At 46.9% G+C, this 23,049-nt stretch overlaps 1 protein-coding gene across 2 annotated transcripts; it reads left to right on the top strand.

The window, feature by feature from the left end:
* The first annotated feature begins 494 nt into the window (after window positions 1-494).
* On the top strand, window positions 495-23,049 carry EXOC3L4 (exocyst complex component 3 like 4). 2 transcript variants are annotated; one of them, XM_039712945.1, is made up of 13 exons: window positions 495-1,092; window positions 1,914-2,327; window positions 2,630-3,020; window positions 5,989-6,640; window positions 9,216-9,333; window positions 10,339-10,464; window positions 11,704-11,804; window positions 13,219-13,314; window positions 15,257-15,371; window positions 17,100-17,222; window positions 17,500-17,652; window positions 19,032-19,153; window positions 21,349-23,049. In XM_039712945.1, exons 3-13 carry the CDS (start codon window positions 2,687-2,689, stop codon window positions 21,509-21,511), a joined length of 2,103 nt encoding a protein of 700 aa, XP_039568879.1. In that variant the 5' UTR covers window positions 495-1,092; window positions 1,914-2,327; window positions 2,630-2,686; the 3' UTR covers window positions 21,512-23,049. The 2 variants fall into 2 exon arrangements, with proteins under 2 accessions (XP_039568879.1, XP_039568878.1); XM_039712944.1 differs by lacking the exon at window positions 1,914-2,327.

The following is a 23,049-nucleotide window of genomic DNA, read 5'->3' as shown; positions in this document are numbered from 1 at the left end:
CACTAATCTCTTTGATGTCCCTTATCACACTGCCAGGTGGCATGCTGGCAGGCTCCTAAAGCAAAGGAGTGCACACTGCCCATGGCATGGTGGCACCTCCTGATTTACCCCTCTTGCTTCACACCAGGACCTTGGACACCTGGCAGCCTGACTTGCCTCTATCTGGGCACTAAAGGAGCCCCAGGGTTAAATAATTTTACACAACTCAGTGACAAACCAAGTGGCTGTGTTTAACCTTGTTTAAACCTTCAAGGCCCCTTTTTTGGTGCTGTTTTGCTTTGAGTTTCCTCTAAGGGTCCCAAATGCTCTGAGAATGGAGTAATCCAGGGCTAGGAACCCCATGGAAATAAGTGCCCACAGGGCAAAGTGAGGATGTGAATATATAAATATTTAATCAGGGGACACATTACAGAGGTCCCTCACCCACTTCTGGCAATCATTACTGGGACCAAGCCACCCGTGACCTGCACAAACAGGGCAGAAGGGGGTGAAATGCAGCCATCCCACACAGCAGCTCTGGGGCTGCTTTTGAACCCCCAGATAATGTGGGGCTTCAGCCATCAGGACAGGACTTCATCCTGAAATCCTCCTTCCCTTCATTGCCCCAGGCCATCTCAAGGCAGCAGCTCACCCCATCGCAGAACCTCAGGTTTGAAGCCCCGTCTCCACTTGTAGGTAATAATTAACCTGGAATTTTTTTTCCCCAACCTTTTCTTTTAAATGCTCAGACGTAGCGAAAGTGAAACAGTGCTGAGTCTTTTCCAGAGATCAAACAAGTGAAGGTGCTGGAGCTCTTGGGCAGGAGCAGACAGGTCTTTTTCCCCACTTTTAACAGCCTTTTTCAGAGGGTAAAGGAGGATGGAGAGCAGCACCATGCCCAGAGGGAGCCCCTCAGCCAGCACGTGTGTAAGGGATGGTGCCCCAGTCAGCTGAGGTGGGTGAGCTGGCCTGGAGCTCTGTCCCGCAGAGCTGCTCACCCACCACTGCATCTGCTCTGGATTTCCTGCGGCACGGAGCTGCTCCCAGTTTCTGTGGATCACACTTGTGCTATCCCAGCTTGCTGCGGAGGGGATCACTTCTGTCAGTACTGGGGTATGTATTCCTTTCCTTTCTCACGGGCTCACCCCTTTTATTCCTTTTCCCCCGGCTCTCTCCACCATCTCGGTCACCCCTTAGACCATTGCTGCTGCTCTGCAGAACCCCCATGCAGAGTCTGAGCTGACATCTCAGCCTCCTTTCACTGAAATCCCTGGGCAGTGGTGTGCCCTCCTGTCCCTCCCACCCTCTGTATGGGATGGGTGAGCTCCTGAGCAAGGTGGTGAATTGTTAAATACTCCCTCCTGTGAGAGTGTGTGAGGCAGGGTCTGAGCCCCACTGGGTGAGCAGCTCAGCAAACCCATGGGAAGATGTCATCCCTGCAGTTCACAGCCTATGAAATAACCCTGCACAAGTGAGCAAAACTCCGATTGAGAAAGGATGAGATCAATTTCCAGAGTCCCAACATGTCTATTGACTGCAATTATTTTTCAATCTCTGGCTTCTGTGGGCTGGACACCCAAGACAGGCAGTTCCTGTGTCACCTCAAGCAATAGCTGTTTCTATTCATTTGAACTGTTCACTCAGCTGCCTTAAGCCTGCTCTGGAGAAATGAGGAATTTTCCACCCTCAGGGCACTGCAATGTACAACGGCTCTGTGAATGGGCTGTATCAGCTGGTGGTCTGATGGGAGCCCTTTGCAAGGAGAGAAGGCAAAACCTCTCTCCTCCCTCTTCCCAAACACCTGGGCAGCCCTCAGGGTGGGCAGAGGGGAGGTTGTCTGCAGCAGGGCAGGAGCTGAGCAAGTGCAGAGGCTGTGACTACAGCCCAGCAGCACTGACAGAAGCAGTTCTGCTGAAATCTGGAATCTCCTGCAGCATCCCCTGCGGCTTGTGCAGAGTTTGTCTGACCCTGGAGATACCCATCCTTGGCATGCTGGGATGCTGTGCTCCGAGGCAAGATGAGTGATGTGAACCCTTCCTGCCTTGTGCTGCCTCCTGTGCTGTAACCATGACAATTCAGAGTGCAGAGATAGTTGTGGCTTTGGTAGAAGGGGCTAGAGAAGAGCTCAGCCACCTGCTGGGAACCACTCACCCCTGGGCCACCTCTAGCAGCAGCAGCGGCTCAGGTTTTGAGCAGGGCAGAAGTAGCAACAAAACCCAAAGATGCCATATTCACATCAGAAAGTGGAAACAACCCAGTGAGATTCAGGAAGATTATTATTCCTGCATGGCTGGAAATCTATTTAGAAGAATGGAAAGTAAAACCACTTCTGGTTACCCACTGAAATGGTATGTTTACACAGATTTCAACATCTCTAATTTCTCATGATTCCTTAGTGCTGGAGAAATAGTTGCCACTTGCCTGTTTGATGGAGTTAAGTGAAGCTTTCCAGAGCACCATGTGCAGGCCAGCACCTGCTGTCTGTGGGTAGAGAGATTGTTTCAGGAGCTACAGGCTGCAACATCTTGCTCTGTCCTTATATTTAGGCACAGGAAAGGAACGGGTTAGATTTTCAGTCCAGGACTGACTTTGGAGACACAGTAATGCCCTGTGAAGGACATCTCTAATTCTGCTGTTTTATGCATTTCAGTGATTGCCATCAACTTGTTTGGTAAACCTCCTGTTGAAGGACCAGATAAATAGAAATATGGAGTTAGACACAAGGAGTGTGACCTCAGAACCAGCCTCTCCACTGAACAGTCCAGGGGAGGAAAAGATGGAGGTCGCTTCTGAACTGAGCAGCTCAGATTCACAGAGCAGAGACAGTGGGTTCTTTGAAAGAGGTATTAAAACAATGTTAAGCATCCGGAAATCAAAGCGAAGTCTGAAGAAAGAGAAAGGGAAGGAAGATTCTGGCACTTGGAATGCAAAAAGACTTCTGCAAACACTCAGGAGCTATGAGGAGAAAAAACCCACGATCTGTAATAGCGTGGAGAAGGTTGGTGAAATATGTGAGCCCATTGAAGCAAAACCTCTTTCAGGTAAGACACAAAACCACCGGTGCCATTTTCCTGGCAGGGTAAATGTAACATTAATTTAGTGTGCAAGGCTTGGGCCCAACAGAGGTGCTAAAGAACTGGGCACCCCTTGCATGGACTTTTTGGGTGTTACCTGGCCTAGCCTGGGCAAGGCTCTGTCACTGAGCATGCTGCTCTGTGGCCTCCTCTGTGTTAGTTTAGCCACATCAGCAGCCACCCTATCAACCTGTCAGTGTGATATTGCCCATCACACGGATCAGCCACCAAGCTGCTGAGCACAGTGTGGGAACTGCTGGGCTGACAGTACCTACAAGTGCAGTGTGCTATTGCCTGCATTGCTGTTCTGGACAATTTCTGCTCTTCAGCTCTCAGACTAATGGTCCTCCAACTGTGCTCTGTAGGGTGCTGCAAGGCCTAGAGGGGAAGAAAGATGGTTTGGCTATGATTTGGCTTGGAAGCTCCACTTTGGTTCCTAATCTTAGAGATTGCCTTGCAAAGAGACTCCCGCAGATATTTTACTCTCTTGCATTGACTTTCCACCTGTCCTCACAATAGCAGTGTTGCAAGTATTTGATTTTTGTCTTCCTCAGGCTGGTTACTCTCATGTATTTTGTCAGCATTTTATAGCTAAGTCTCAGACAAATTATAACAATTCCCTTTAGTGTAGCTCTCACCTTTCCCCAGGTGTAAGCAGACTGCAATGACTTTGATAATGGTTTGAGCACTGCTGTCCTCCACCTTCTCAGGGCAGAGGCGCTACAATGCATTCACCTGTAGATAGACTGAGGTGAAACATGACCTGGCCTTTCCTCAGCCTAAATTTCTGGAAAGAAATTCTTGGTCTACTGCACAGGGTGCCACGGGGATCAGATGCATGGGCTGACACTGCCTCAGTGCTGTAATGTGCTCTACTGGGCTGGGAAGTGATTTATTGCTTTACATTGATACATTGTGAGCTTGGTAAGCTGGATCTGAGCCCACCTCATAAACTTGGCTAGTCTGATCTCCAAGGGTCAGAGATGAGGAGTGGCAGAAAATGTTATCACAAGCTTTCTGATCTCCTGAAATAAACGAGCTGAGAAATTGCATGAATAAGGCCCATTCTCTGCCCAATAGCTTGTGTTTGGCCTGGACTTGAGCAGCTCTGTCAGAAACACATCCCATCCTGAGATAATATGGCAAGTGATGGAGATTCCACCACGTGCACCATTAAGCTGCATAATAGTTAATTGCCTTTCAATTGTCTTCCTTCAAGCACCAGCTGGCTGATCTTGTATTGCTGAATTAAAAGATCCATTTAGCACCCAACATCACCTCCCTGAATAATTATCCTAGATGGTGATTAAATGGTGTTTTCTCACTTTGATAAACAGAACAGAATGTATTTCTCTAGTCTCTCACTGCAAGCATTTGTGTAAACACAGGTTTTATATTAATTTATCTAGAAGAGTCCAACTTAATTAATTGATAGAATTTCTCTCCTTTCTGAGTACAGAAGCAACTGTAGTACCAAAGAGGCACTCAAAGATCTATGTGTTCTGTGATGCATCAATAGTTTGGTTATTTGGCATATTTCTGTCTTCATACAGATACTTTAGTGCTACAAAAATTACTTGGCACATATGGCATAAAACCTGTCTGCAAACAAGCCTAAGGGCAGAAATTATGTGCTATGAACCAGTCCTTCTTTGAGTGCTCTCCAATTTTTCTGTATCATTTTGTATGTGTATGTCCCAGAAGCAGTGGCCACACATTCCTAAGGGATACCCTTTCCCTTCTCTTTAGTATTTTATTTATGCCCGGTGTCAGAGTGGTATCCCTTGTTCAAAGCAACTGTTAGGGAGATGGAGAGGGTGAGAGTTTCCTGGAGTCTCTCAAAGGCTAACAGTGCTCTTGGACCTCCTGAACATATGGCAAATACTTCTTATCTCACTGGCAAATAGACAGTGGTTCTTGCATGAGCAAGACTTTGCAAAACAAATGGGAAATTCAGTAGAACTCAGCCACTTTGGGAGGAGCTGTATTGGGTGACTTTCCCCCAGCCAACACCAGCCTGTTCTGGCAGTGAGTGCCAAAAGAAAAGGAGGTGGAGAAACCCATGTGAAACCTGAGTACCAGGAGCACCACAAATCCACAGGTTTAGATGCCCCTGCAATGCCCTCACCTCCCCAAAACACTGAGGGACAGCAGTGCTCAGCACGTGGTAAAAAAGCATCACTGGTGTGAGGCAGTGCTTGGCACCTGACTGTGGGCTAACAGACAGCAGGCTCTCAGGGCCCTGGTGTCTCTGAGGACATGCTTGTGGGTAGGCTGGGACACACATAACCATCGAGAGAGAGATCTGACCCAAGAGTTCAGGACACCCAAAGGGTCTGTCCTGCTGTGCTCCCTCCCACTGCCCCTGCCAGAACCCTGGGCACTCTTCCTGCCCTCTTGGGCAGCACACTGAGGTGCCTGAGCTGGGCTGCACCACCATGGCCAACACAGCAGCAGAGCTGTGATGAGCACAGTGGTATACAGGGAAACAAGGACATTTATGCTAAAGGAAATCCTGCTGGTAAGGTATATCCTGAACCATTCCTACTGCCAGTTCCACCTCATCTCCACACCAGCAGAGGGACAGAGCCAGAGGGGCAGAGTTTTATGCAGCCTGAGCCTCCAGTGTCCTTCTGTGCAGCCTCACCAGCCATTGCTTGAGGCCTTCCTGCAGAGCTATCAGCAGGTGTTTTGATATTTCCTGTCTCTGTAACCAGCTGTTTAGGGATGTGGCTCAATTTGCAGTGATTGCTGTCCCACTGTTTTTCACTCCTGTGTCCAAGAGGAGCTGAGGAGATCAGGGAGGCCCAGGGCAGTCTCAGAGGCACTGCTGGGACCTGACTACTCTGAAGAGCTCCCTGCAAATCTCCCTGTTACCAACATGTCAATAGCCTAATGCCTACTTTGTCCCAACCCCTTCCCCCTGTTTCTGCAGTAATGGAAATCAATGAACTTATTCAGAAAAGACAACTTTTGGAAGCATTTGCAAGTATCAAGCTAATGGAAGATGAGACTATCTCTGAACGGGATTCTGAGAAATACAGTGATAACCCCCAGGAGCTCGTACGGAAATCCAAGGATGTGGATTTGCTCTATAACTCCATCACAAATGCAATCAAGTCCATAGTGGAGGAAACACTGGAGGATCCCACTTTACAGCATACCATGCTGACCTCCATGGTGACTTTAATTGCCCTTGAAGAAGCAGCTCATTCCAGCACAGACAATGCTGCTCGTCCTAGCTCAGATTTACTGGGCAGGCCCAGAAAGTGGAGGGAGCAATGGAGGGAAGCTGTCAATGAGAGTGCAAGAAAAAGAGTCCTGAAGGCACCCATGGCATCAAGGGAAGAGGCAACTTCTTGGCTTGATCTCCACTTACATTTCCTCCAGGAACACCTGAGGGAAGATTTACTGAAAATCAAGTCATCAGTAAAAAAATGCTATCCAGAGGAGTACCAGGTGTGTGACACATATGTGGAAGCTTTTCACAATGCCATTGCCTCACATTTGCAAGAACTCTCCCAGGGACCGCTGGACTTCCACGAGCTCTACACCTTGCTTGACTGGGTGGCCAACACCTACCACAGGTGAGCTGCTGTGTTTGCCACAATGCTTCTGCCTCCTCCAGGGAGCCATGGGGCTGTGGGGTACTCCAAAACCACCAGGCCATTTTCAGTTTTCCAAGCAAACAAGCAAGCAAGCGAGATGCAGTGACTACAGTGGAGCCAGGTAGCAAATCTGTTAATAGGTGGGGACAAAGGTCTGTGGATAAAGCAGTTGCTGCTTTTTACAGATCTACATCACCCCATTTCCCCTCCCTCTCCCACTTGCTGTTCCCATGTGCCAGGAAGCTCCTCCCTGCATTTGATAAACCTGCTCCTTTCTGCATATATTTTGCAAGATTCAACAGCTGTTCAGTGACTTTTCCAGGCACAGGCAGGGGCCTGTGGGGGATGTCTTCTTCCTGTTTAATTAAAATTGTCACACATTTGGAAACAGGCCATGTTAACCCCCATGCATGGGGTCAGAGTCCTCTAAAAGAGGAGTCAAGACATCATCAAGGGTAATCAGACACATGAAAACAAAGGCTCTGTCTCAGATGTGTCTGTTGGTTGAATGGAAGGGGTTTAAGACATAGCTCCTTGCAGTTCAGGGGTCTGGAAAATAAGCATGTGAAAAGAGTTCTGTCAAAGCAAAATTGTGTCTGTCCTGGTAGCTGGCCTCCAGGTTTGGGCTGAACCAGATGTTCGAGGAAGGGAGAAACACAAACCCACTGGAGTCCTCAAATAAAACAAGGAAGGAGTGAAGGCAGGAGTGTCAGCACTGAGCCAAACAGTGGGTCAAAGTGGTCAGAAAGGAGGGAGTGACAGAGCAGGGCAAACAGCAGCACACTGTTGCCCAGAACATCCCTAGCCTGGGGTAGCTTTTGGGTAAGAAACATTTCCATTGCAGGTGGTCTTTGTTTTGAACAGCCCTCAAGAGGTTTCTTCTGTGAACTTACCCAGCAGCTCTTAAAATATCACCTAGAGTGTGGTGACCATAATAATGTATGTAACCCGCCCAGTATCACAAATCCCTGCAAGATCTCATCTGAAGGGAAATTTCTGCATGGTCCCACCCTGGCATTGCAGAAGAGCAAGGAAAAAAATGAGCTTCAGCAGCCAGGTTCTGCACCAAAGAAAAATGCCCCCACCATATTTCTTTGAATTGCTGTGAAAGGGTTTATCGAGATTCAGTTGTTTTGGGAACTGCTTGCAATTACCTGGCTGTTCTGGGCTCTTTCCATTTGATTTTCCCATTCAAAAAAACCTCATTGTCTCTTGGAATAAATAATCAAAAAGGAAGAGATTGACTGACTCAAACTCATTATTGATGTTACAATTCAAACAAATGGGAAAAAGAAAATGAAAGAGGTGGGACTAATCCCCTTGGGTACACATTTGTCTTTTCAGTTGTGGTGGAGAGTCAGTATTTAAATCTGTGTTCTCCTTTAAAAGGAGCAGTAGGCTCTGGCAGTAGCTGGGTTGTGCAATGCTTCACGTGTGGAGATGCTCCTCTCTGGGAAATCTGAACCATGACCACGGAAGCATTGACTCTAGGACACACTACCAGCAGGCTGGACTTATTTTATGCTGAGCAGTCACTCTGCAGCAGCCTGACCTTGTACATTACAGTCCTCCCTTGTATCTGAACCCTGTGGGCACAGTGCTGCTGTGGCAATGGGAACCCTTTTTGGTGGCTGAGGAAATGTGCAGGCTGTGTGTAGGACATTGCAGCCATGTTCCTCAATTAACAATATGACAGCTCAAAACTTAGGCCCTACCTTCATAAAGGGCATGAATATTTTCTTCTTTCTCTTTTCCATCTTCACCGCCCTGCAAGATGCAGTGCCTCCACAGTCTGTGGCAAGTTGTAGGAATAGCACAGTCAATTATACAGGCTAATAACATTATTCCTGCCCCTGAGAGAGGAATGCAGGCACTCCCTCCCTTTCCCTGCTTCTGTGCTAATCAGCTGGCCTGATTACATGTCAGTCCAGAGGAAAGTGAGCAGCAAAGTCTCTCTTTGAGAGCTCAAAGGGCTCTCTTTGAGCCCTCTTTGGAGTCAGACTCTGTAGCTGCAGGTCCACCCACCACTTCCATCTGCAGGGGAACATGGCTGGTGTCCCAGGCACGGGAGTGCCTTCCAGGTCCTGCTCTGCCACCTCCCCTGGATCAGGATAACGCACAGAGACAAATCCCAGGCTGACATGAGCTGTGATAGGACACTGCAGGGGAGGCAGGGAGATGGGCTAACTCCAAAGCAACGTGCTACTACAGGAATTACCCTGAAAGGCATTTTGCAAGCTTCTAGTCAAATGAATCAGCTTCACGTTGTTTATTTTAAAGAGTAAAATCTCATAGCACTTTTCATGTCCAAACAACTCAGGAGTCTCATGATTTCTGAGGTGGGCTGGAACCTTAGATCATTTTGGGTTTGAATAATTAGGATTTTGAATAGAAAGGAAAGATTTTCTTGTTAAACCTTGAAAACAAGCAGCACAATTTAAGCTTTAAGTATATTTCTCATGGCTTAGTAATTATGTAGCTCATGCTGCATGAATATTCTATCAGTTTATTCACACTCTGAGGCATTATAATTTTTTCATTTGATTCTTTCCAGTGAACTCTTTCTGGGTCATCCTGAGCTCAAACCAGAGGTTAAGACAGAAAACCTGTCCTTGCTGTTAACACCAGCTGACTGGGATAAACTGAAAAATGACTACATTGCTTCTGCAAAGGTGAGAGTTTTGACCTAGTCCCCATGTGCACCCCAGGGAAGGTACAGGAGCCCCAGCCTCCCAGACAGAGGTTTTGGATGACTACATTCTGGTTTCCAGCCCCACCAGGTGCTGAGTCCTATTGGCCCCACACAGAGTGGCCTGTCCTCTAAAGCAAAAAATTCCTGAACACCACCTTGGTGACCCAAGCAGAGCCAACAGGACTGTACCAGACCCACTCAGTATGACAGACACTTATGGAAAGGTCGTTGCTGGGTTTCAGCAGATTGTACTTTGCATTGCAAAGTCAGGGGCAAAGGCATTCTAGCAGCTACTGTCCCTGTGTGGGATCTTCTCCAGCACATCTGAGGTGTGCTATTGGCAGATTTTGGGCATCCCCCACCAGAGGACACACTCATGGTTTGTGTCCTCTGATGAAGGCACTTCCCCGTTGTCTTTCTGCAGTCCTTGTCCCTGTGTAAGACTAAGATTTTCCTGGCTCTTTGCTGGGCTCAGACATTTTCTTGCAAATCATTTCTGAATCAGGGCACGGCTCAAGGTGAGCTCAAGGTACCCAGCTGAATGAAATCAGTATTGCTCCACCATGCTGGTGAAAGATCACTTTGTTTCACCAGCAACAAGATTGATTTATCAGCCAGGACTGAACAGTGCTGCTGCTTACCTGACTGGCTGTACCCTGGAAAGGACTGGTTTGATCTTTAATCCTGACCTGTGCATTCCATGTGCTGGAGGACTTTGCAATCAAACAAACAGCTGACCCACTGTTTCCCTGCCAGGAGAACGACTCTCCTTTGATTTGGGAGTACCTTGCACACACAGAGCACAGCTTCTGATTTCTCCTGAGGTCTGGAGCAAGACCTGTGACTGTGCTCACCTTTCCACCTTGCCATGCCGTGTGTGGTGGCCACACCCATGTGCTGATGGAACAAAATGCAGCGAGGTGCTGCACTTGTGTTTGCTTCATTATCCTGAGCTGCATGTTTCCTTCCTATGTTTAACATTTAGGGGAAAATCAAAAGTTATTTTGGAAACATCCTGAGACTAGAGGTCACGGAGAAGTGGGAGAAGGAAGTTCAGTTGGAAGAGAAGGAAAACCTCTACCACGCCTCACTCTCTTTTGATATTCAAACGGTATTGAATTAGCTGGGGGAAAGTGGGGGGGGAGGGAGGGGGTGTCTCTGTGGCTCCAGGGAAACTGGATCGTTTCCTTCTGGGGTGGAGGTACCGCCTCCTGCGATAATTTATGTAAGTCACACACTGGCAGAATACATTAGAGCAGAAAATGCCATTTATTACAACTTTTAGCTCTCCCGCTTGCCTTCTAGCTGCAAATTAAACCTGCTGTCAATTGTGTCAGCAACATAATAGGCAACTGATTTTAAAGTCCCTAAACCTCTTTGATTAGGAAGAAGAAAGAGAATTGGAAAAAAGGTGGAAAGAAAAGGTTTCTTTGAAAAAACCTTTGGCTTAAAGAACAACTTTGTCCCAGGGCTGTGGAAGCTGGGGAAAGGCTGTAGGCAGTGACAGCCACTCCAATTTAAACAGTACAAAAAACAAAAGCCCCTACTAGCTTAGAGACTACAGGGTAATAAAGGCAGGAGGGGTTTGGATTAATTCTCATCACTCAATTGGTTGAGTCACTTCAATTAAATAATACTAGCAGAAAAAGAGAGGGAGAGAGAAAGAAAGAAAATCAAAGAGTTTTGCCTGCTGATGTGACTCTTTTTCCATAGAGGAATATGACACATTATGTGATCACAGGGAAGGCAGGTCTGAAATGATTTAGCAGATGAATAGGAAGACATGGGAAGTACTAGAGTAGGACTGCAACACGCCTTAGTCCAGAAGTGCAGGAGGTTGTGGGAATGGGAATCTGTGAGGAATTCCAGTGCAAACGAGACTTCAGGGTGATGCTGACCCTCTGTGCTGCCCTGCTATCACTCCTGAGAAGGGGGCTTCTGTGGGGCCTCAGGGATGGGCTCATAGTCACCCTTATCATGGGGTCATACACGGGGACAGCTCAGCTCCCCTTGGGCTTTGGGTCGGGGGAATTCCAGCAATTCCCCCAAAAGAGGAGGATGACACCCCAGAGCTCCAGCCAACACTGCCTCTAACTCACACTCAGACAGCAGGACATGAGGCCATTAGGGGTGAATGATGACATCACAAATCATTTGGTGCTTCTTGACCCATTCTGCATTATAATTTTTAAAACTGCCAGAGATTAATGAAACCCTCCTGGCAACAGTTGGCTGTTTGCCCCTTTGTAGGTGAGCCATTCTTACCAGCCAAAGCTGCATGAGATCCTTGTGAAGGATGTTTCACCAGTGCTTGTCCCACTCACTGGGGTGTCTTTATTCCCTTTTCTAGATCATTGGGCAGCATGTGAAGTTAGCTGGAGCTATCAGCAGAAGCCTGGAAACAAAAATGCTTGAGTTGTGCATGGCAGAGCTGCTTGAATTCATACCAAGGTCATCACTGCTCTGGGCAGTACTTTATTTCTAAATGAGTTCCATACTGGTAAAAAAAAAAAAACCAAACAGGAAAAAGGTCCAGGTACTGGACCAGACACTGGCACTGAGCAGGCACAATGCTGCTCCTGAGAGAATTAGAGATCACGATGAGCCCAGTAAATAGCAAGCTGCAAAACAGCTGGGAGGGAGTCATAAACAGACCCAGATGGGACTCTTGTGAGTCCAAAACCCTAATGTCAGAGGTCTGGGAAGTAGCTGCTACCTGGAAAGGGATGGGATCACTGCAGTCCCATTCACCAGGACTTTTGTGACATTGGACACTGATCACTTGCAGCTTCAGTCATGAGCAAGCAGTGTTTATGGACCCCTCAGACCAAAAGCCTGTTTGCCCAAAACATCATTTAGGTATCCTGGGATGAGTTCTGCTGAGTGGTTTTCTCTGGCTATGGGCACAAAAAATGGCTTATGAGACCCTCTCTGCTATACCCTGGCAAAACACACAGCTGGGCTGCCTCCTGAGTCCCTTAACATTTACCCAGTGTCCAAAGGAAATTGCTGAAATAATGTTTTTTCTTTGTTCTTATTTTTCCTTTTCTTTGCTATCTTTTTTATTTTTTCTTAATTTTTCATTTTCTTTCTTTTTTACTTAAAAAGAAAAGAAAACAAAACAAAATAAAACAAACAACCAAAAACTGTGTAAAATGCAAACTGGAGCCGCCAGGGCTCTCAGATTAAGGGAACACTGAAACTTAAGCTTTTACTTGAACAAAACTATGCAAGTGGCTGGGGTCAGCTCAAGCAGATTCCTTTACCCTGACAAAGAATGGGACCACCAGGCAAAGGCTGCCTGAGCACACAGCCTCCTGCCTTCAGTGTGGATCTGGCTGTGAAACAGCTGTCAACCCCATGAATTTGATGCTACAAAAGAAAAACCAAACAACTACCTAACAACCACACTGAGGTTTTTCAGGGAGGGAAAGTAGGTGTGCTGCCCTATTCCTATACGTCTTCTGTTATAAAATCAGCCCTGTGTTCTCAAAAGGCACTTAATATATTGCCCCAAAAGCCAGTGAAATGAAGGCTCAGACTTATAAGCCTGTGTACCACACCTGCAATTAAACCCTCAGCATGAGGAAAAGTCAGAGATTTGGCCTCCCAACATCCCTGGCATCTCTCCAAAAGCGTACCTGCTTTTGTACCTGCTCAAGCGAGCACATCCTAAACCCACAATTACCTGCCATCTATTCCCTCCACTGCACACACTTGTTATGACAGCTGGAAAAAGCTTGCCTGCATACAGAGGGGACAGGTTGGGCCAGCCACGGGTGTCTCCTGACAGCACCATGTACACAGAAGATGAGGCACCCTCAGTGCCCCACTGTTAGTGATACCTGGCTGTATTTTCCTACAGGTTTGAGCAGGAGTTCATGGCGTGGAGCACTGCCCAGGACAGCCCCATCTTTGTGCCCTACCTTGTTGCCTACATCAACAGCTTCCATGACCTGGTGTAAGTCTGCTCCCCCTGAACCACTTTTCTGGGCTCTGGGGGGTGGCAGGATCTGGAAAGGAAAGACCAAGCTCTCCTTGAGGTGCCCTGGTGAGTGCTCAGCCTCCAGCCCTTCTAATCTCACAGGAGGATTTCCCCCAAGGATGCAAATAAAAGCCACAAGGGTGAAGATACAGAAATGTGGATGGATGCAGCCTTTGCATGAGTTTTGAACTCATTTTTAGAGCATCTTTTTCATCCTCAGGGGAGTTTCCCCCCCCCTTTTTTTTTTGTTCTGGGGGTTAGCAGAATAAACTCAGAAACATGGCCTCAAGGCTGCCTTTGGCAGTGGGCTGGAGGAAACTCCATGAAAGCACTCAACCCAAAAATAAATGCCTGCCATTGCTGCTGGCATCTGGAACTACCAGGGCTTTGCATGAATTAGTTACTTCAAGCCACATGTTGGGAAGTGTCTCTGATGGACAGGTATCCTCAGGCTGACTGCCAAGGATCTACCACTCACCCCATAAGCAGGATGGTGGCAGTGAGTGCGTGTCCCAGGGTCTGCTCCATCAGCCCCGTGCTGAGGTCCAGGGGCTCATCAGCATCTGGGGACATCTTTGCCATGCAGATGCTTTTTTTTTGTCAACCCGGGAAAACACCACAAGGATTAGCGCGTGGGCTCTGGCCTCCCGAAAGATTGGGGTGTGATTTCCAGCTCCTGCACTGCTCCGGCAGGAATGCATGTGTCGAGTATTATTCAGGGGATGGAGGGGATTTCGTGCCGTGTCTCGCAGGAGCCGACGGCTCCAGCCGCAGCGAGCACTACCGCCTGCAAGTCTCTAGATGGCACGGTCTCTCCAGCAATGCTCCCCTCGCCGAGGAAATGGCTTTCCCAGCCTCCTGCTTCTCCTGCGGGACATTGCAGCCCCTTCCCTGCTGGGCAGGGGAGAGGGGCTGAAGGGAGACGCCAGCCCCAGACAGGGAGCTGGCAGTGTTTGGGTGATGGGTTTATTCCTGAGTCAAGTTAAGCCTTCATCAGCCTGGGGTGATGACTTGTGGGGCAGAGGTAGGTGTCCTAACAGCACGATTTTTTTGGATGCTGGACCCAGACTGCAGGTGTTCATCTGGAGTTACAGTCCTGAGCTCCAGCCTGGGATGACAGGGATGGTGTTGGGTGCCTTGTAGTCCTGCCAGGGCAGCCCCAGACATACAAATCTGGGCAGTGACAGGAGCCTGCTGTTCTCTGTGGTTACAGCAGTGGATGGGGCACACCCAGGGATGCTCAGGCATCACTGGTGATGCTTCTTTTTGTGATGGTGCTGCCTCAGTTCCCCACCTCACCAACACCGAGCATGTTACAGTGGGACAGGGATGGAAAATGAGAAGAAATCCAGGAGGTCACAATGCCCCTGAAGCACACCCACACAGTGGGAATTTCATTAACCTCCCAGAGGTTTTCTTTCTCGCAAGGTGAAACATCACAGAAGTATGCACTGTCCTTAGGAAATTCCACAGGTTTCCATCCCTGCAGTTACCATCCCAGCTGCTGCTGATAGACATTGTGTGGAGTGAATCAGACAGGCTCTGGGGGACACAGGGTCAGCAGCTTTCCCTTCTCCGGCTTTATTATTTACTTTTCCCCCATAGCCTTCAGTTCTCTCACAGGTACCTGGAAATAATTTTGCAGAGTGAAAAAGCAACTGGCTGCACTGTCCCACCTGATGAGGAAATCTGAGGGGGTTTTTAACCACAGTTACTCATCTATGATTAATTTTCAGTCTACAGGATTGTGCAAAAAGAGCCATTACTTTGACTCAGTAAGTGTTTCCAGGAGGAAGTAGTAGAAACACAAGTTTATTTAAAAATAATATCTAACATGCCAATCCAGATAACATGCTTAGGGCCATGTAATAGTTTACATTTTAACATTAACTCATTGCTGATCTCTGTCTCTCTGTAGGTCAGGGTTAGAAACAACGTTTAAAGCCAATACTGAGGAACTGCAGAAGATTTTGGCAGCTCTGACAAGGAACTTCACAAATATTTTTTTAACAAAATTTAGAACAAAAACACAGGTAAGAGGACCTTGGCCACATTATTTCCTCATTATAAGGGTTATGTGCAGCAGCTGAGGGTCATTGCCCTTCCCTTGTCTCACTAAGCCTCATTTTGCAGCACATGACATTATGGTCCCTCCAAAATGTATTTATCACCTGTGGAAATCCCCCTTAAAAAGCAACACTTCCAGCATCCTGGGAATTTTTTGCTATGAGCAATGATAAATTTTTCAAGCTGTTAATAGCAATCAAAAGAAAAGGATATTTAGCAGCTTCCAGTCTCTCAGGCAAAGCAGTGGGCAGAATTTTATCTGAAATGAAGCAGTGGAGAGGCCAGCTGAACACCACCAATAGGATGCTTTTCCTTCTATCAAATAATTTGGATTTTTCAGGACTTTGACTTACTGATTCATAGATCTACCATCACAGTCTGTCAGAAACCTCTTCAGATAGGACAGAATTCATTCTGGTAGGGGTGATTTTTCCAGGCTGTTCCCATGGTGACAAAAGACTGATTATTCCAGAATGAGAATGCTAAAGGTCTTGTATCAACTGATAAAACTCTGATAAAATTTGACTTCTGCTAAGAGGTCTAAAAGGCAATGTGCTGCAATGAAGCTTGTGCTTCTCAGGTGGTGTAAATGAGCCTTTCTGCTCTCAGCCAGTTGGGATCTGCTAGCTCCAGCTGGTATTATAGAAGAGATGGGGGAAATCAAGCCTTTTGTCCCACCCCTTTTCACTTACCCTAATTCACTTTCTAAATCCCCAAACATAACTTCCAGAAACCAGGACAGTCATGGAATTTCTCCAACCTTAGCCAAGCCCTCCTGGCCAAAGGGACTTTCCAGTGACTGCAGAACTTGTCTTGGAGTCTAAGCAGCAGATGAGGAAAGGCCCTGAGCCAAGGTATTGAGCAAGCGAGCTGAAATGTCGTGAGAACTGAGAGAAGCCGAGTCAAAGCATTTCTAAACAACTCTCAGGCAGGCTGGGAGCACAGCAAGGGGGGAGATAAGGGAAGGAGATTGCCAGGAGTCTAAAGAAAGAGAGCATGAGAGCTAGGAAGAGAAAAGGGGACATGCCAGAAGAAGGATATTTTTCATTTGACCTTTAGGGAAGGGTCTTCCAGGTGCCAGAAGTCTTTAGCAGATATTGCTGTTTCTGTATGAAGGTACATTAGCTCTATGGACCCAACAAAGGAAAATAACCTGTTAAGGACACTTGATCAGAGTACCTTGTACCCAGGACAGATGGGAAACTGTGCCATCACTCCCATGTCATCCCTGACCATGAGGCATAAAGCTGTAGATGCTCCCAGCTGCCATTCTCCCCACCACCACATCAGAGCAAGGAGCAGAAGGAAGATCCCAGCAAGACTTCATGCAGGTGTGCAGGAGTACAGAGAGCCTCCTGGAAGGGCTGTAAACACAAAGAGCTTGTTTTGCTTATGGAGAAGGCTGTAGAGGTGATGGATTACTGGGCTAATTTCCAAGAGATTCACTACCAAGTGAATTTTTGTTTCCATGTAACACTGGCATACATGCCTACCCAGGAAGGGGATACATGGGTGTGAATTCCCTGGGGTGGAGAGAGAAGCCCAGCCTGCTCCTCGTGTGTCTTCATGCAGAGGGGGGGCTCTGTGCTTTCAGCTCAGGCCTGAGATCAGGTGTATAGCTGTGTGCCTTCAGCTAGGGCATCATCAGCTACTCTGAACATACTTGTACCATCAGTGAGTTGGTCTTTTTTCAGCCACTCCTTAAGAAAATCCTGACCAAGAACTGGATTTTGGCGACGGAAAGGCCGAACTCTCTGGTGTCGGCAGTCTCGCAGTTCTCCGAGCACCTGCAGCACATGAGGAAGCCCCTGGGGCAGGTAGGCAGCCAGTCCCACACCTGTACATAGGAATGCTGAGGGGCCACACCATCACTTTCAGGCTGTGGTAAGACTTGCAGACTCCTCTGCAACAGTGGTTGCTCTTTATAACTCTGAGGGCTGCAGATATGAGTGTGTGCTGATGGTGTGCTGCCTTCCTGTACCTCCCCTATGCCCTCAGGTGCTGCCAAAGACCTGAGGGCTTTCCTTGCCCTCTCTCACTGCCTTGGCCTTGAATGGACAAAAAACCCCATGAGGTTTGCTTCTTTTTAACCAGGAGCTTCTACATGAAGTTCATAAATACGTGGTGAAGGAATATGTCACACAGATCTTCAAACCCAGATGGAAAATGAACAGTGAGACACGTCAGCAAGTGAGCAGAAAGATGAGCCAGGAAGCTGCAATCATTCACAATACACTCATTGATCAGGTATGGGAGTTGTTTCTTGGCATCCCCCGGCTGTCCCACTCCCAGAGGTGCAATTTCCCCACTTGGCTTCACAGGGACCAGGCAGCAGGCTCTTGAGGAGGACAAGCCTCAAGAAATATAGAAGTGCTGAAAAGAGTGAGCAGGGTGGTTACTGCAGGCTCATGGTGTGGGTTTCCAGCCTGGCAGCCTCTCTGCATTGGCAGCACGTGCATGCTCAGCCTGCAGCTCTCTGATGGCAGCACCTGGTGTTTTAATGTGTTCCCAGGGAGCTTTGTTCATGTGCTGTAGGATCACACTCATCCTGTGGCAGCTTCTTCCTGGGCCTGCTCCCTCAGGCCATGGGATGCACTTTGTCACCAAAGGATCCCTGCCTTGAACACAGTTCATGGAGTTGAGTCCCATAAGAAATTCCATCTGGGTACACAGTCTGTGTGCAGCAGAGTGTGGAGACAAAGTGGTGGGAGTCTGAGTGTTTTGTGATGGACAATTGTTACAAGCCAACCCTGAAGGTGGGGTAACTGATGTTCCTGTTAATAAATCCCTTGGGCAAGATTAGAGTAGCACAACACTGAATGACTGGGGTGAGATATATAGAGATAGATAGATAGATAGATAGATAGATAGATAGATAGATAGATAGATGGATGTGTGTGTCTCTGTCTATGTGTGTGTATGTATATGGCTGTTTTATTTTAAAACAATTTGATTACAATGGAAAGGAGGTATGTAGCCATTTTGGTTATTACCTATAGTAATAGAACATTATAAAAATACAAAAATGTCACTTAAGAAAATATATAAGGAAAAGTAAGAAAGGATAAAAGCAGATAGCAGAAATGAAGGTATTACCACCTGTAGATCCAGCAACAAGACTTGATTGTTGCAGGTTAAGGGTCTGCTGGTCAAAACAAGGACAGCAGTTGGTTGAGTTGTTAACCTTTTACATTCCTGTCTCTCACAGCAACAGTCTGGGATTTTCAGGGAAGTCAAAGTTTAATTACTTGGATTTTGTGGAAAGTCAGGCATCCAGGGCACTAAATCCCATCTCAGAGATGAGGCACATGAAGCTATCAGGCAGCAGGAGGTGAAGTCTCTGGCTCCTGCTACTATGCTGGACCACAGCCACAATGCCCTGCTCAGGGTCTGGCTTGCTTGGGTGCTCGTGGGAATGGAGAAGTGCAGGGTCAGGTCTGGGAGAGCCCCCAGGGGTGTCTTGCCATTGCCACCCAGCACCCTGCTGCTGCCTGAGGCAGCCTGTCCTGCCTGCACCAGTCCTGGCTCACTCCAGTACATCCCACTGCCCTGCTCTCCCTGCAGGGAAAAAGGCATTTAGCAGGTGCTGCTGTCCCTGATGTCCCCATGTGATTCTTTGTCCACAGGGCTCCAAAGCTGACTGGCTCCTCCCTCTCATATATCACATTGCCGGTATCATTGGGGAGAAGAAAAAAGACAAGATCAAGGCACATGTCAAGGAGCTGTGCCAGGACTACCCAGACATCAGGTACGTGAAGTGGCAGATGCCAGAACTGCTGGGCTCCATCCCAAACAGCACCAGCTTTTCCTGTGCCTGGGCTGAGCTCTTCAACTTATCTTTGTGGGTAGCCACACATTAGAGATCAGGATGCCAGCAACAGTGGGATCTCAATTTATTTTTCTCTCTTTATGGCTGCACACTTTTTCTATTTTTCCCCTGTGTGCTGTATCATATAATGTACATAAATTACCTTCAAAGCCCTTTCATTTGAGAATGGAATGGAATGGAATGGAATGGAATGGAATGGAATGGAATGGAATAGAACTATTTCAGTCTATTAGGAAGGGACTTACAGTGATAATCCAGTCCAACTTCCTGATCACTTCAGGCCTGACCAAAAGTTAATGTAAATTATTAAAGGCATTGTCCAAATGCCTCTTGAGCACTGACAGGCTTGGGACATCAACTACCTTTCTAGGAAACCTGCTCTAGCACCTCATTTAAAAAATGCTTCATAATGTCAAGTCTAGAGCTCCCCTGACACAGTTTTGAACCATTCCCATGCATTCTATCACTGAATTCCATTTTATTGCTCTAAATGAACCTTATTTCACAGTGAAGCTCCAGTTTGTTTTCCACTGCATCACCAGTATCAGCCCTGTTTGCCAATTTGCAGGCTCCAGATTTGGAGCAAATAGTTTGTCTCCTGTTCCCAGGCCCAGACCTCAAAGTGTAGCAGCCATTGACACAGTTCAGCTGCAATTTCTGAATTGGCCTCAACACAGCCATTAAATTTTGGAATAAATTACAAATTCTTTCTTTTGTACTTTCCATTTTCTGTTCCAAGGCTGCATCTGGAAAATTTAAAACTCCTGGAAAAGTAAAGAAAGTGACTAGCTCTGTGCATGGCTAAGCAGCTGCAAATCAGAAGTTACCTTCTCTTCTACAGCTCTTCTTTCAACTACTGAGAATGAATATCAGTAGTACAGATTACAATAAATTACATTTCATGAATGTAATTTCAGAAAAAAACAAACAAACAAAAACCAAACCAAACAAAAAAAAGAAAAAAAGAAAAAAAAGAAAAAAAACCCACCAAAACTTTCAGCACTGGATGACATTTATGCAATCAAAATAATCCATAAGATTTAACTAATTGCTAGAATACTGTAGTGGACCCTCAGATACTGAGAAAAAAAGATCACATTAAATATATTCACCTCTCCCTAAAACTGAGGTTCAAAATTTTTCATAACTAGATTTAACTTGGGTAGTTCAGATATTCTTCAGGCTTGTCTGTGTGGGGGAATTCAAGACAAGGGTATGTAAAAGAACAATTGTTCCAGAGTAATTTCCTAGGTGAACATACCTATCTTACAAAAAAAAAAATCACTACAAACAAAAAAACAAACAAATAAATAAACCAATAAGGGTTTAATCCCAGTGGCCAGACTAAGCTGAAAAAGAGGCAGTGCCTGTTCTGGGAAGGTGGGGGAGGTAAATGACAGCTAATCATCAATGATATTTGAAAACCATTTTCCAGTCAGAAAAGCCATTTACAAGGCTGTGATTTGTGCTAGTTTTTCATCATTAGCCTCAGTCCCAAGCCACGTTTTAAGGCTTGTTCTCTTGGTTTATTTAATTTCTGTTTTTCCATTATTGAGTAACATTACTTTAACAATGAAGTTCGGAAAACGAGGTGGAACCTGCTGGACCTGCATTGCTTCCTGTTCAGGTCCCTGTTAATTTTTCCCCTGAGCTCTCAGAGACATTGCTGAATTTGTATACACTGAGATTACTGGAACAGGGTATGTTTCCAAGCTGGCTTTCCAGCTCTAATCTCATTAGTGTCTATCAGCTTCCTAAATATTAGCACTTCCATTACTCATCTCAAAATAATCATTACACAAAAGGTCCATTGCCTCTCTGGAAAACACGCAAAGGGCATCATGGGTGTAGAGAGAGGAGGAAATTCCCTGCAGCACCAGCAGCAGGAGGCTGTCCCACCAGTGTGGTGTGGCAGGAGCTGCTGCTTGCTGGTTTGGTACCTCCAGAGGCTGCAGACTCCCATGCTGGTGGCTCCTCCAGTGTGGTGAGGGGTCAGTCCCTGGCACTTTGCTATAGCCTTGCTCTGACTCCAGCACAGCTGTTGGTTGCTCACAAAAACCATCTTGCTGGTTTTGCCAGCTAGATCTGAGCCAGGTCTTGTTTGATTTCTGCAGGAAAGAGCACATCCTGGCCATCCTGGCACTCCGGGGGCTGGGGCGCGCCAGGAGAGCGGCGATTTTTCAGCAAGTGTGCCATGCACAGGAGAGCTCCAGTGGAGGGAAGGACGGCACGCTCTTTGCTGAAATTGATGTTCCAGTAATCTGCAGCTGCTTCTAACACAGGACCAAAGTCAGCATCCTGCCTCCTCCTACACTGCCTCTACACATGATCTAAAATCTACTAATCCACCTTGCTCCTCTGCAAACCCAAATTTTTGACTGCTGTGGAGAAAGGAGTACTTTCCTGAACTTGCTACCCCACGTTCAGAACCCAAAGACAACAACGCACCAAGACACCAACCTCCTGTAAGAGCTGCTGGGCAGCAGCTCCAGCCCAGGCACAGTGTCCACCTCATGCTCCATATGGATTCTATTGCTAGGAAACTCCTCCTCTGTTCAGTACAAGATTAAATATATTTTCAAAGAACAATAGAAAACCAAAAGCAATTCACTCAGAGCTATATTAAGGCCTCAGCCCTATATTAAGGCTTGGACTGTGCTCTGCATAATTATACAGCAGCAGAGCAAGAGCCTCCCTCATAATTAGTGCCCATGAGCAACCAAGGGGCAGAACTTGGGCAGGGATGTGGTAGCACCCAAGTTTTATTTCCTCCCCCACAAACCAACTGGCTGGGCTAGCATGACACAAGGTCATGACGCTGTGACCTGAGGCCAGAAACCACGACCTGCTTGGGGAGGAAAACACTGGGTAACCAAACCCCAATGCCAGGACATGCAGCACATGGAATGCTCTCCCCTCCAGGGTGGCCCCCACAGCCCCTCTGGCCTTTCAGCAGATTTTCCTCAGTCAAGGGCTGCCTTGCAGAACTCCTGTTGGACTGAAGGTCTGTTCATGCCATCACATCTCCATGTGTACAGACATGTCTTGATCGGATATGCCATGTGGAGAGCTCCAAGCTGCCACCATGGCTCTAGTCCATTTTCTTGTGTGTTTAAATGCATTTCAAGAAATCTGTTACAGTCTGACTGCAGTACGAAACCAAATGTGAGGTGGACAGACAGTGCTATAGATGAGATCCTCCTCTGGTGTAAACCAGCATCATCTCATTGATGGGCATGGATCACCACAGGGTTAACTCCACAAAGGATCCAAAGCATTACATCCAGCATCTGCAGGGGAGGCTGAAAGAAGCATTCAACAGCCTAAACCTGTAGAAATCTGATTTTATTTAATTCAATTTATCCTTTAGGTTGCCCTCCACAGGATTTAATCTAAGACTTTACAGAGATGACCTACTGTGTTTATGACCTACTAAAATGATAAATGCAGACATGGCATAGCCTTGAACACTATTTTTTCTGGCAGCAGAGCTTACTGCATCAGCAGTGAATCTCTTTTGTTTCCTTTGCTTTGGGTTGCACCAGCATAAATTTCAGCCTGGGTGAGCAGCAGGTGCTGGTGACAGGCCAAGGGAAAAGTTCTGATGGATAATGAAGCACAGAGTGCACCTTTAATTTATAATCATATGAAAATTTTTCTAAGGTAGACTTGTTACCTCCACAGTCAAAATAAGGTGTTTTTCTAAAGTTGGCTTTGAAATATGAGATATAAATTGAGAGCATGAAGCAGGAAATCCTGGGCGGAATTTCTACGCTGCATCACTCTTTAATACATCTCACGACAATTCCCACAAA

This window comes from Passer montanus, unplaced genomic scaffold, assembly GCF_014805655.1.
Source record: "Passer montanus isolate IOZ18808 unplaced genomic scaffold, ASM1480565v1 scaffold27, whole genome shotgun sequence".
NCBI classification, from domain to species: domain Eukaryota; kingdom Metazoa; phylum Chordata; class Aves; order Passeriformes; family Passeridae; genus Passer; species Passer montanus.
This window is presented reverse-complemented; position numbering and strand designations above follow the sequence as displayed.

What these genes read in the sequence shown, in the direction of transcription:
- EXOC3L4 (XM_039712944.1), top strand. Translation starts at nt 2,687, where the DNA reads ATGGAGTTAGACACAAGGAGTGTGACCTCAGAACCAGCCTCTCCACTG. An exon ending in CTGCTTGAATTCATACCAAG is followed by an intron (nt 11,805 to 13,218) that starts GTCATCACTGCT and finishes ATTTTCCTACAG; the next exon opens with GTTTGAGCAGGAGTTCATGG. An exon ending in CAGGACTACCCAGACATCAG is followed by an intron (nt 19,154 to 21,348) that starts GTACGTGAAGTG and finishes TGATTTCTGCAG; the next exon opens with GAAAGAGCACATCCTGGCCA.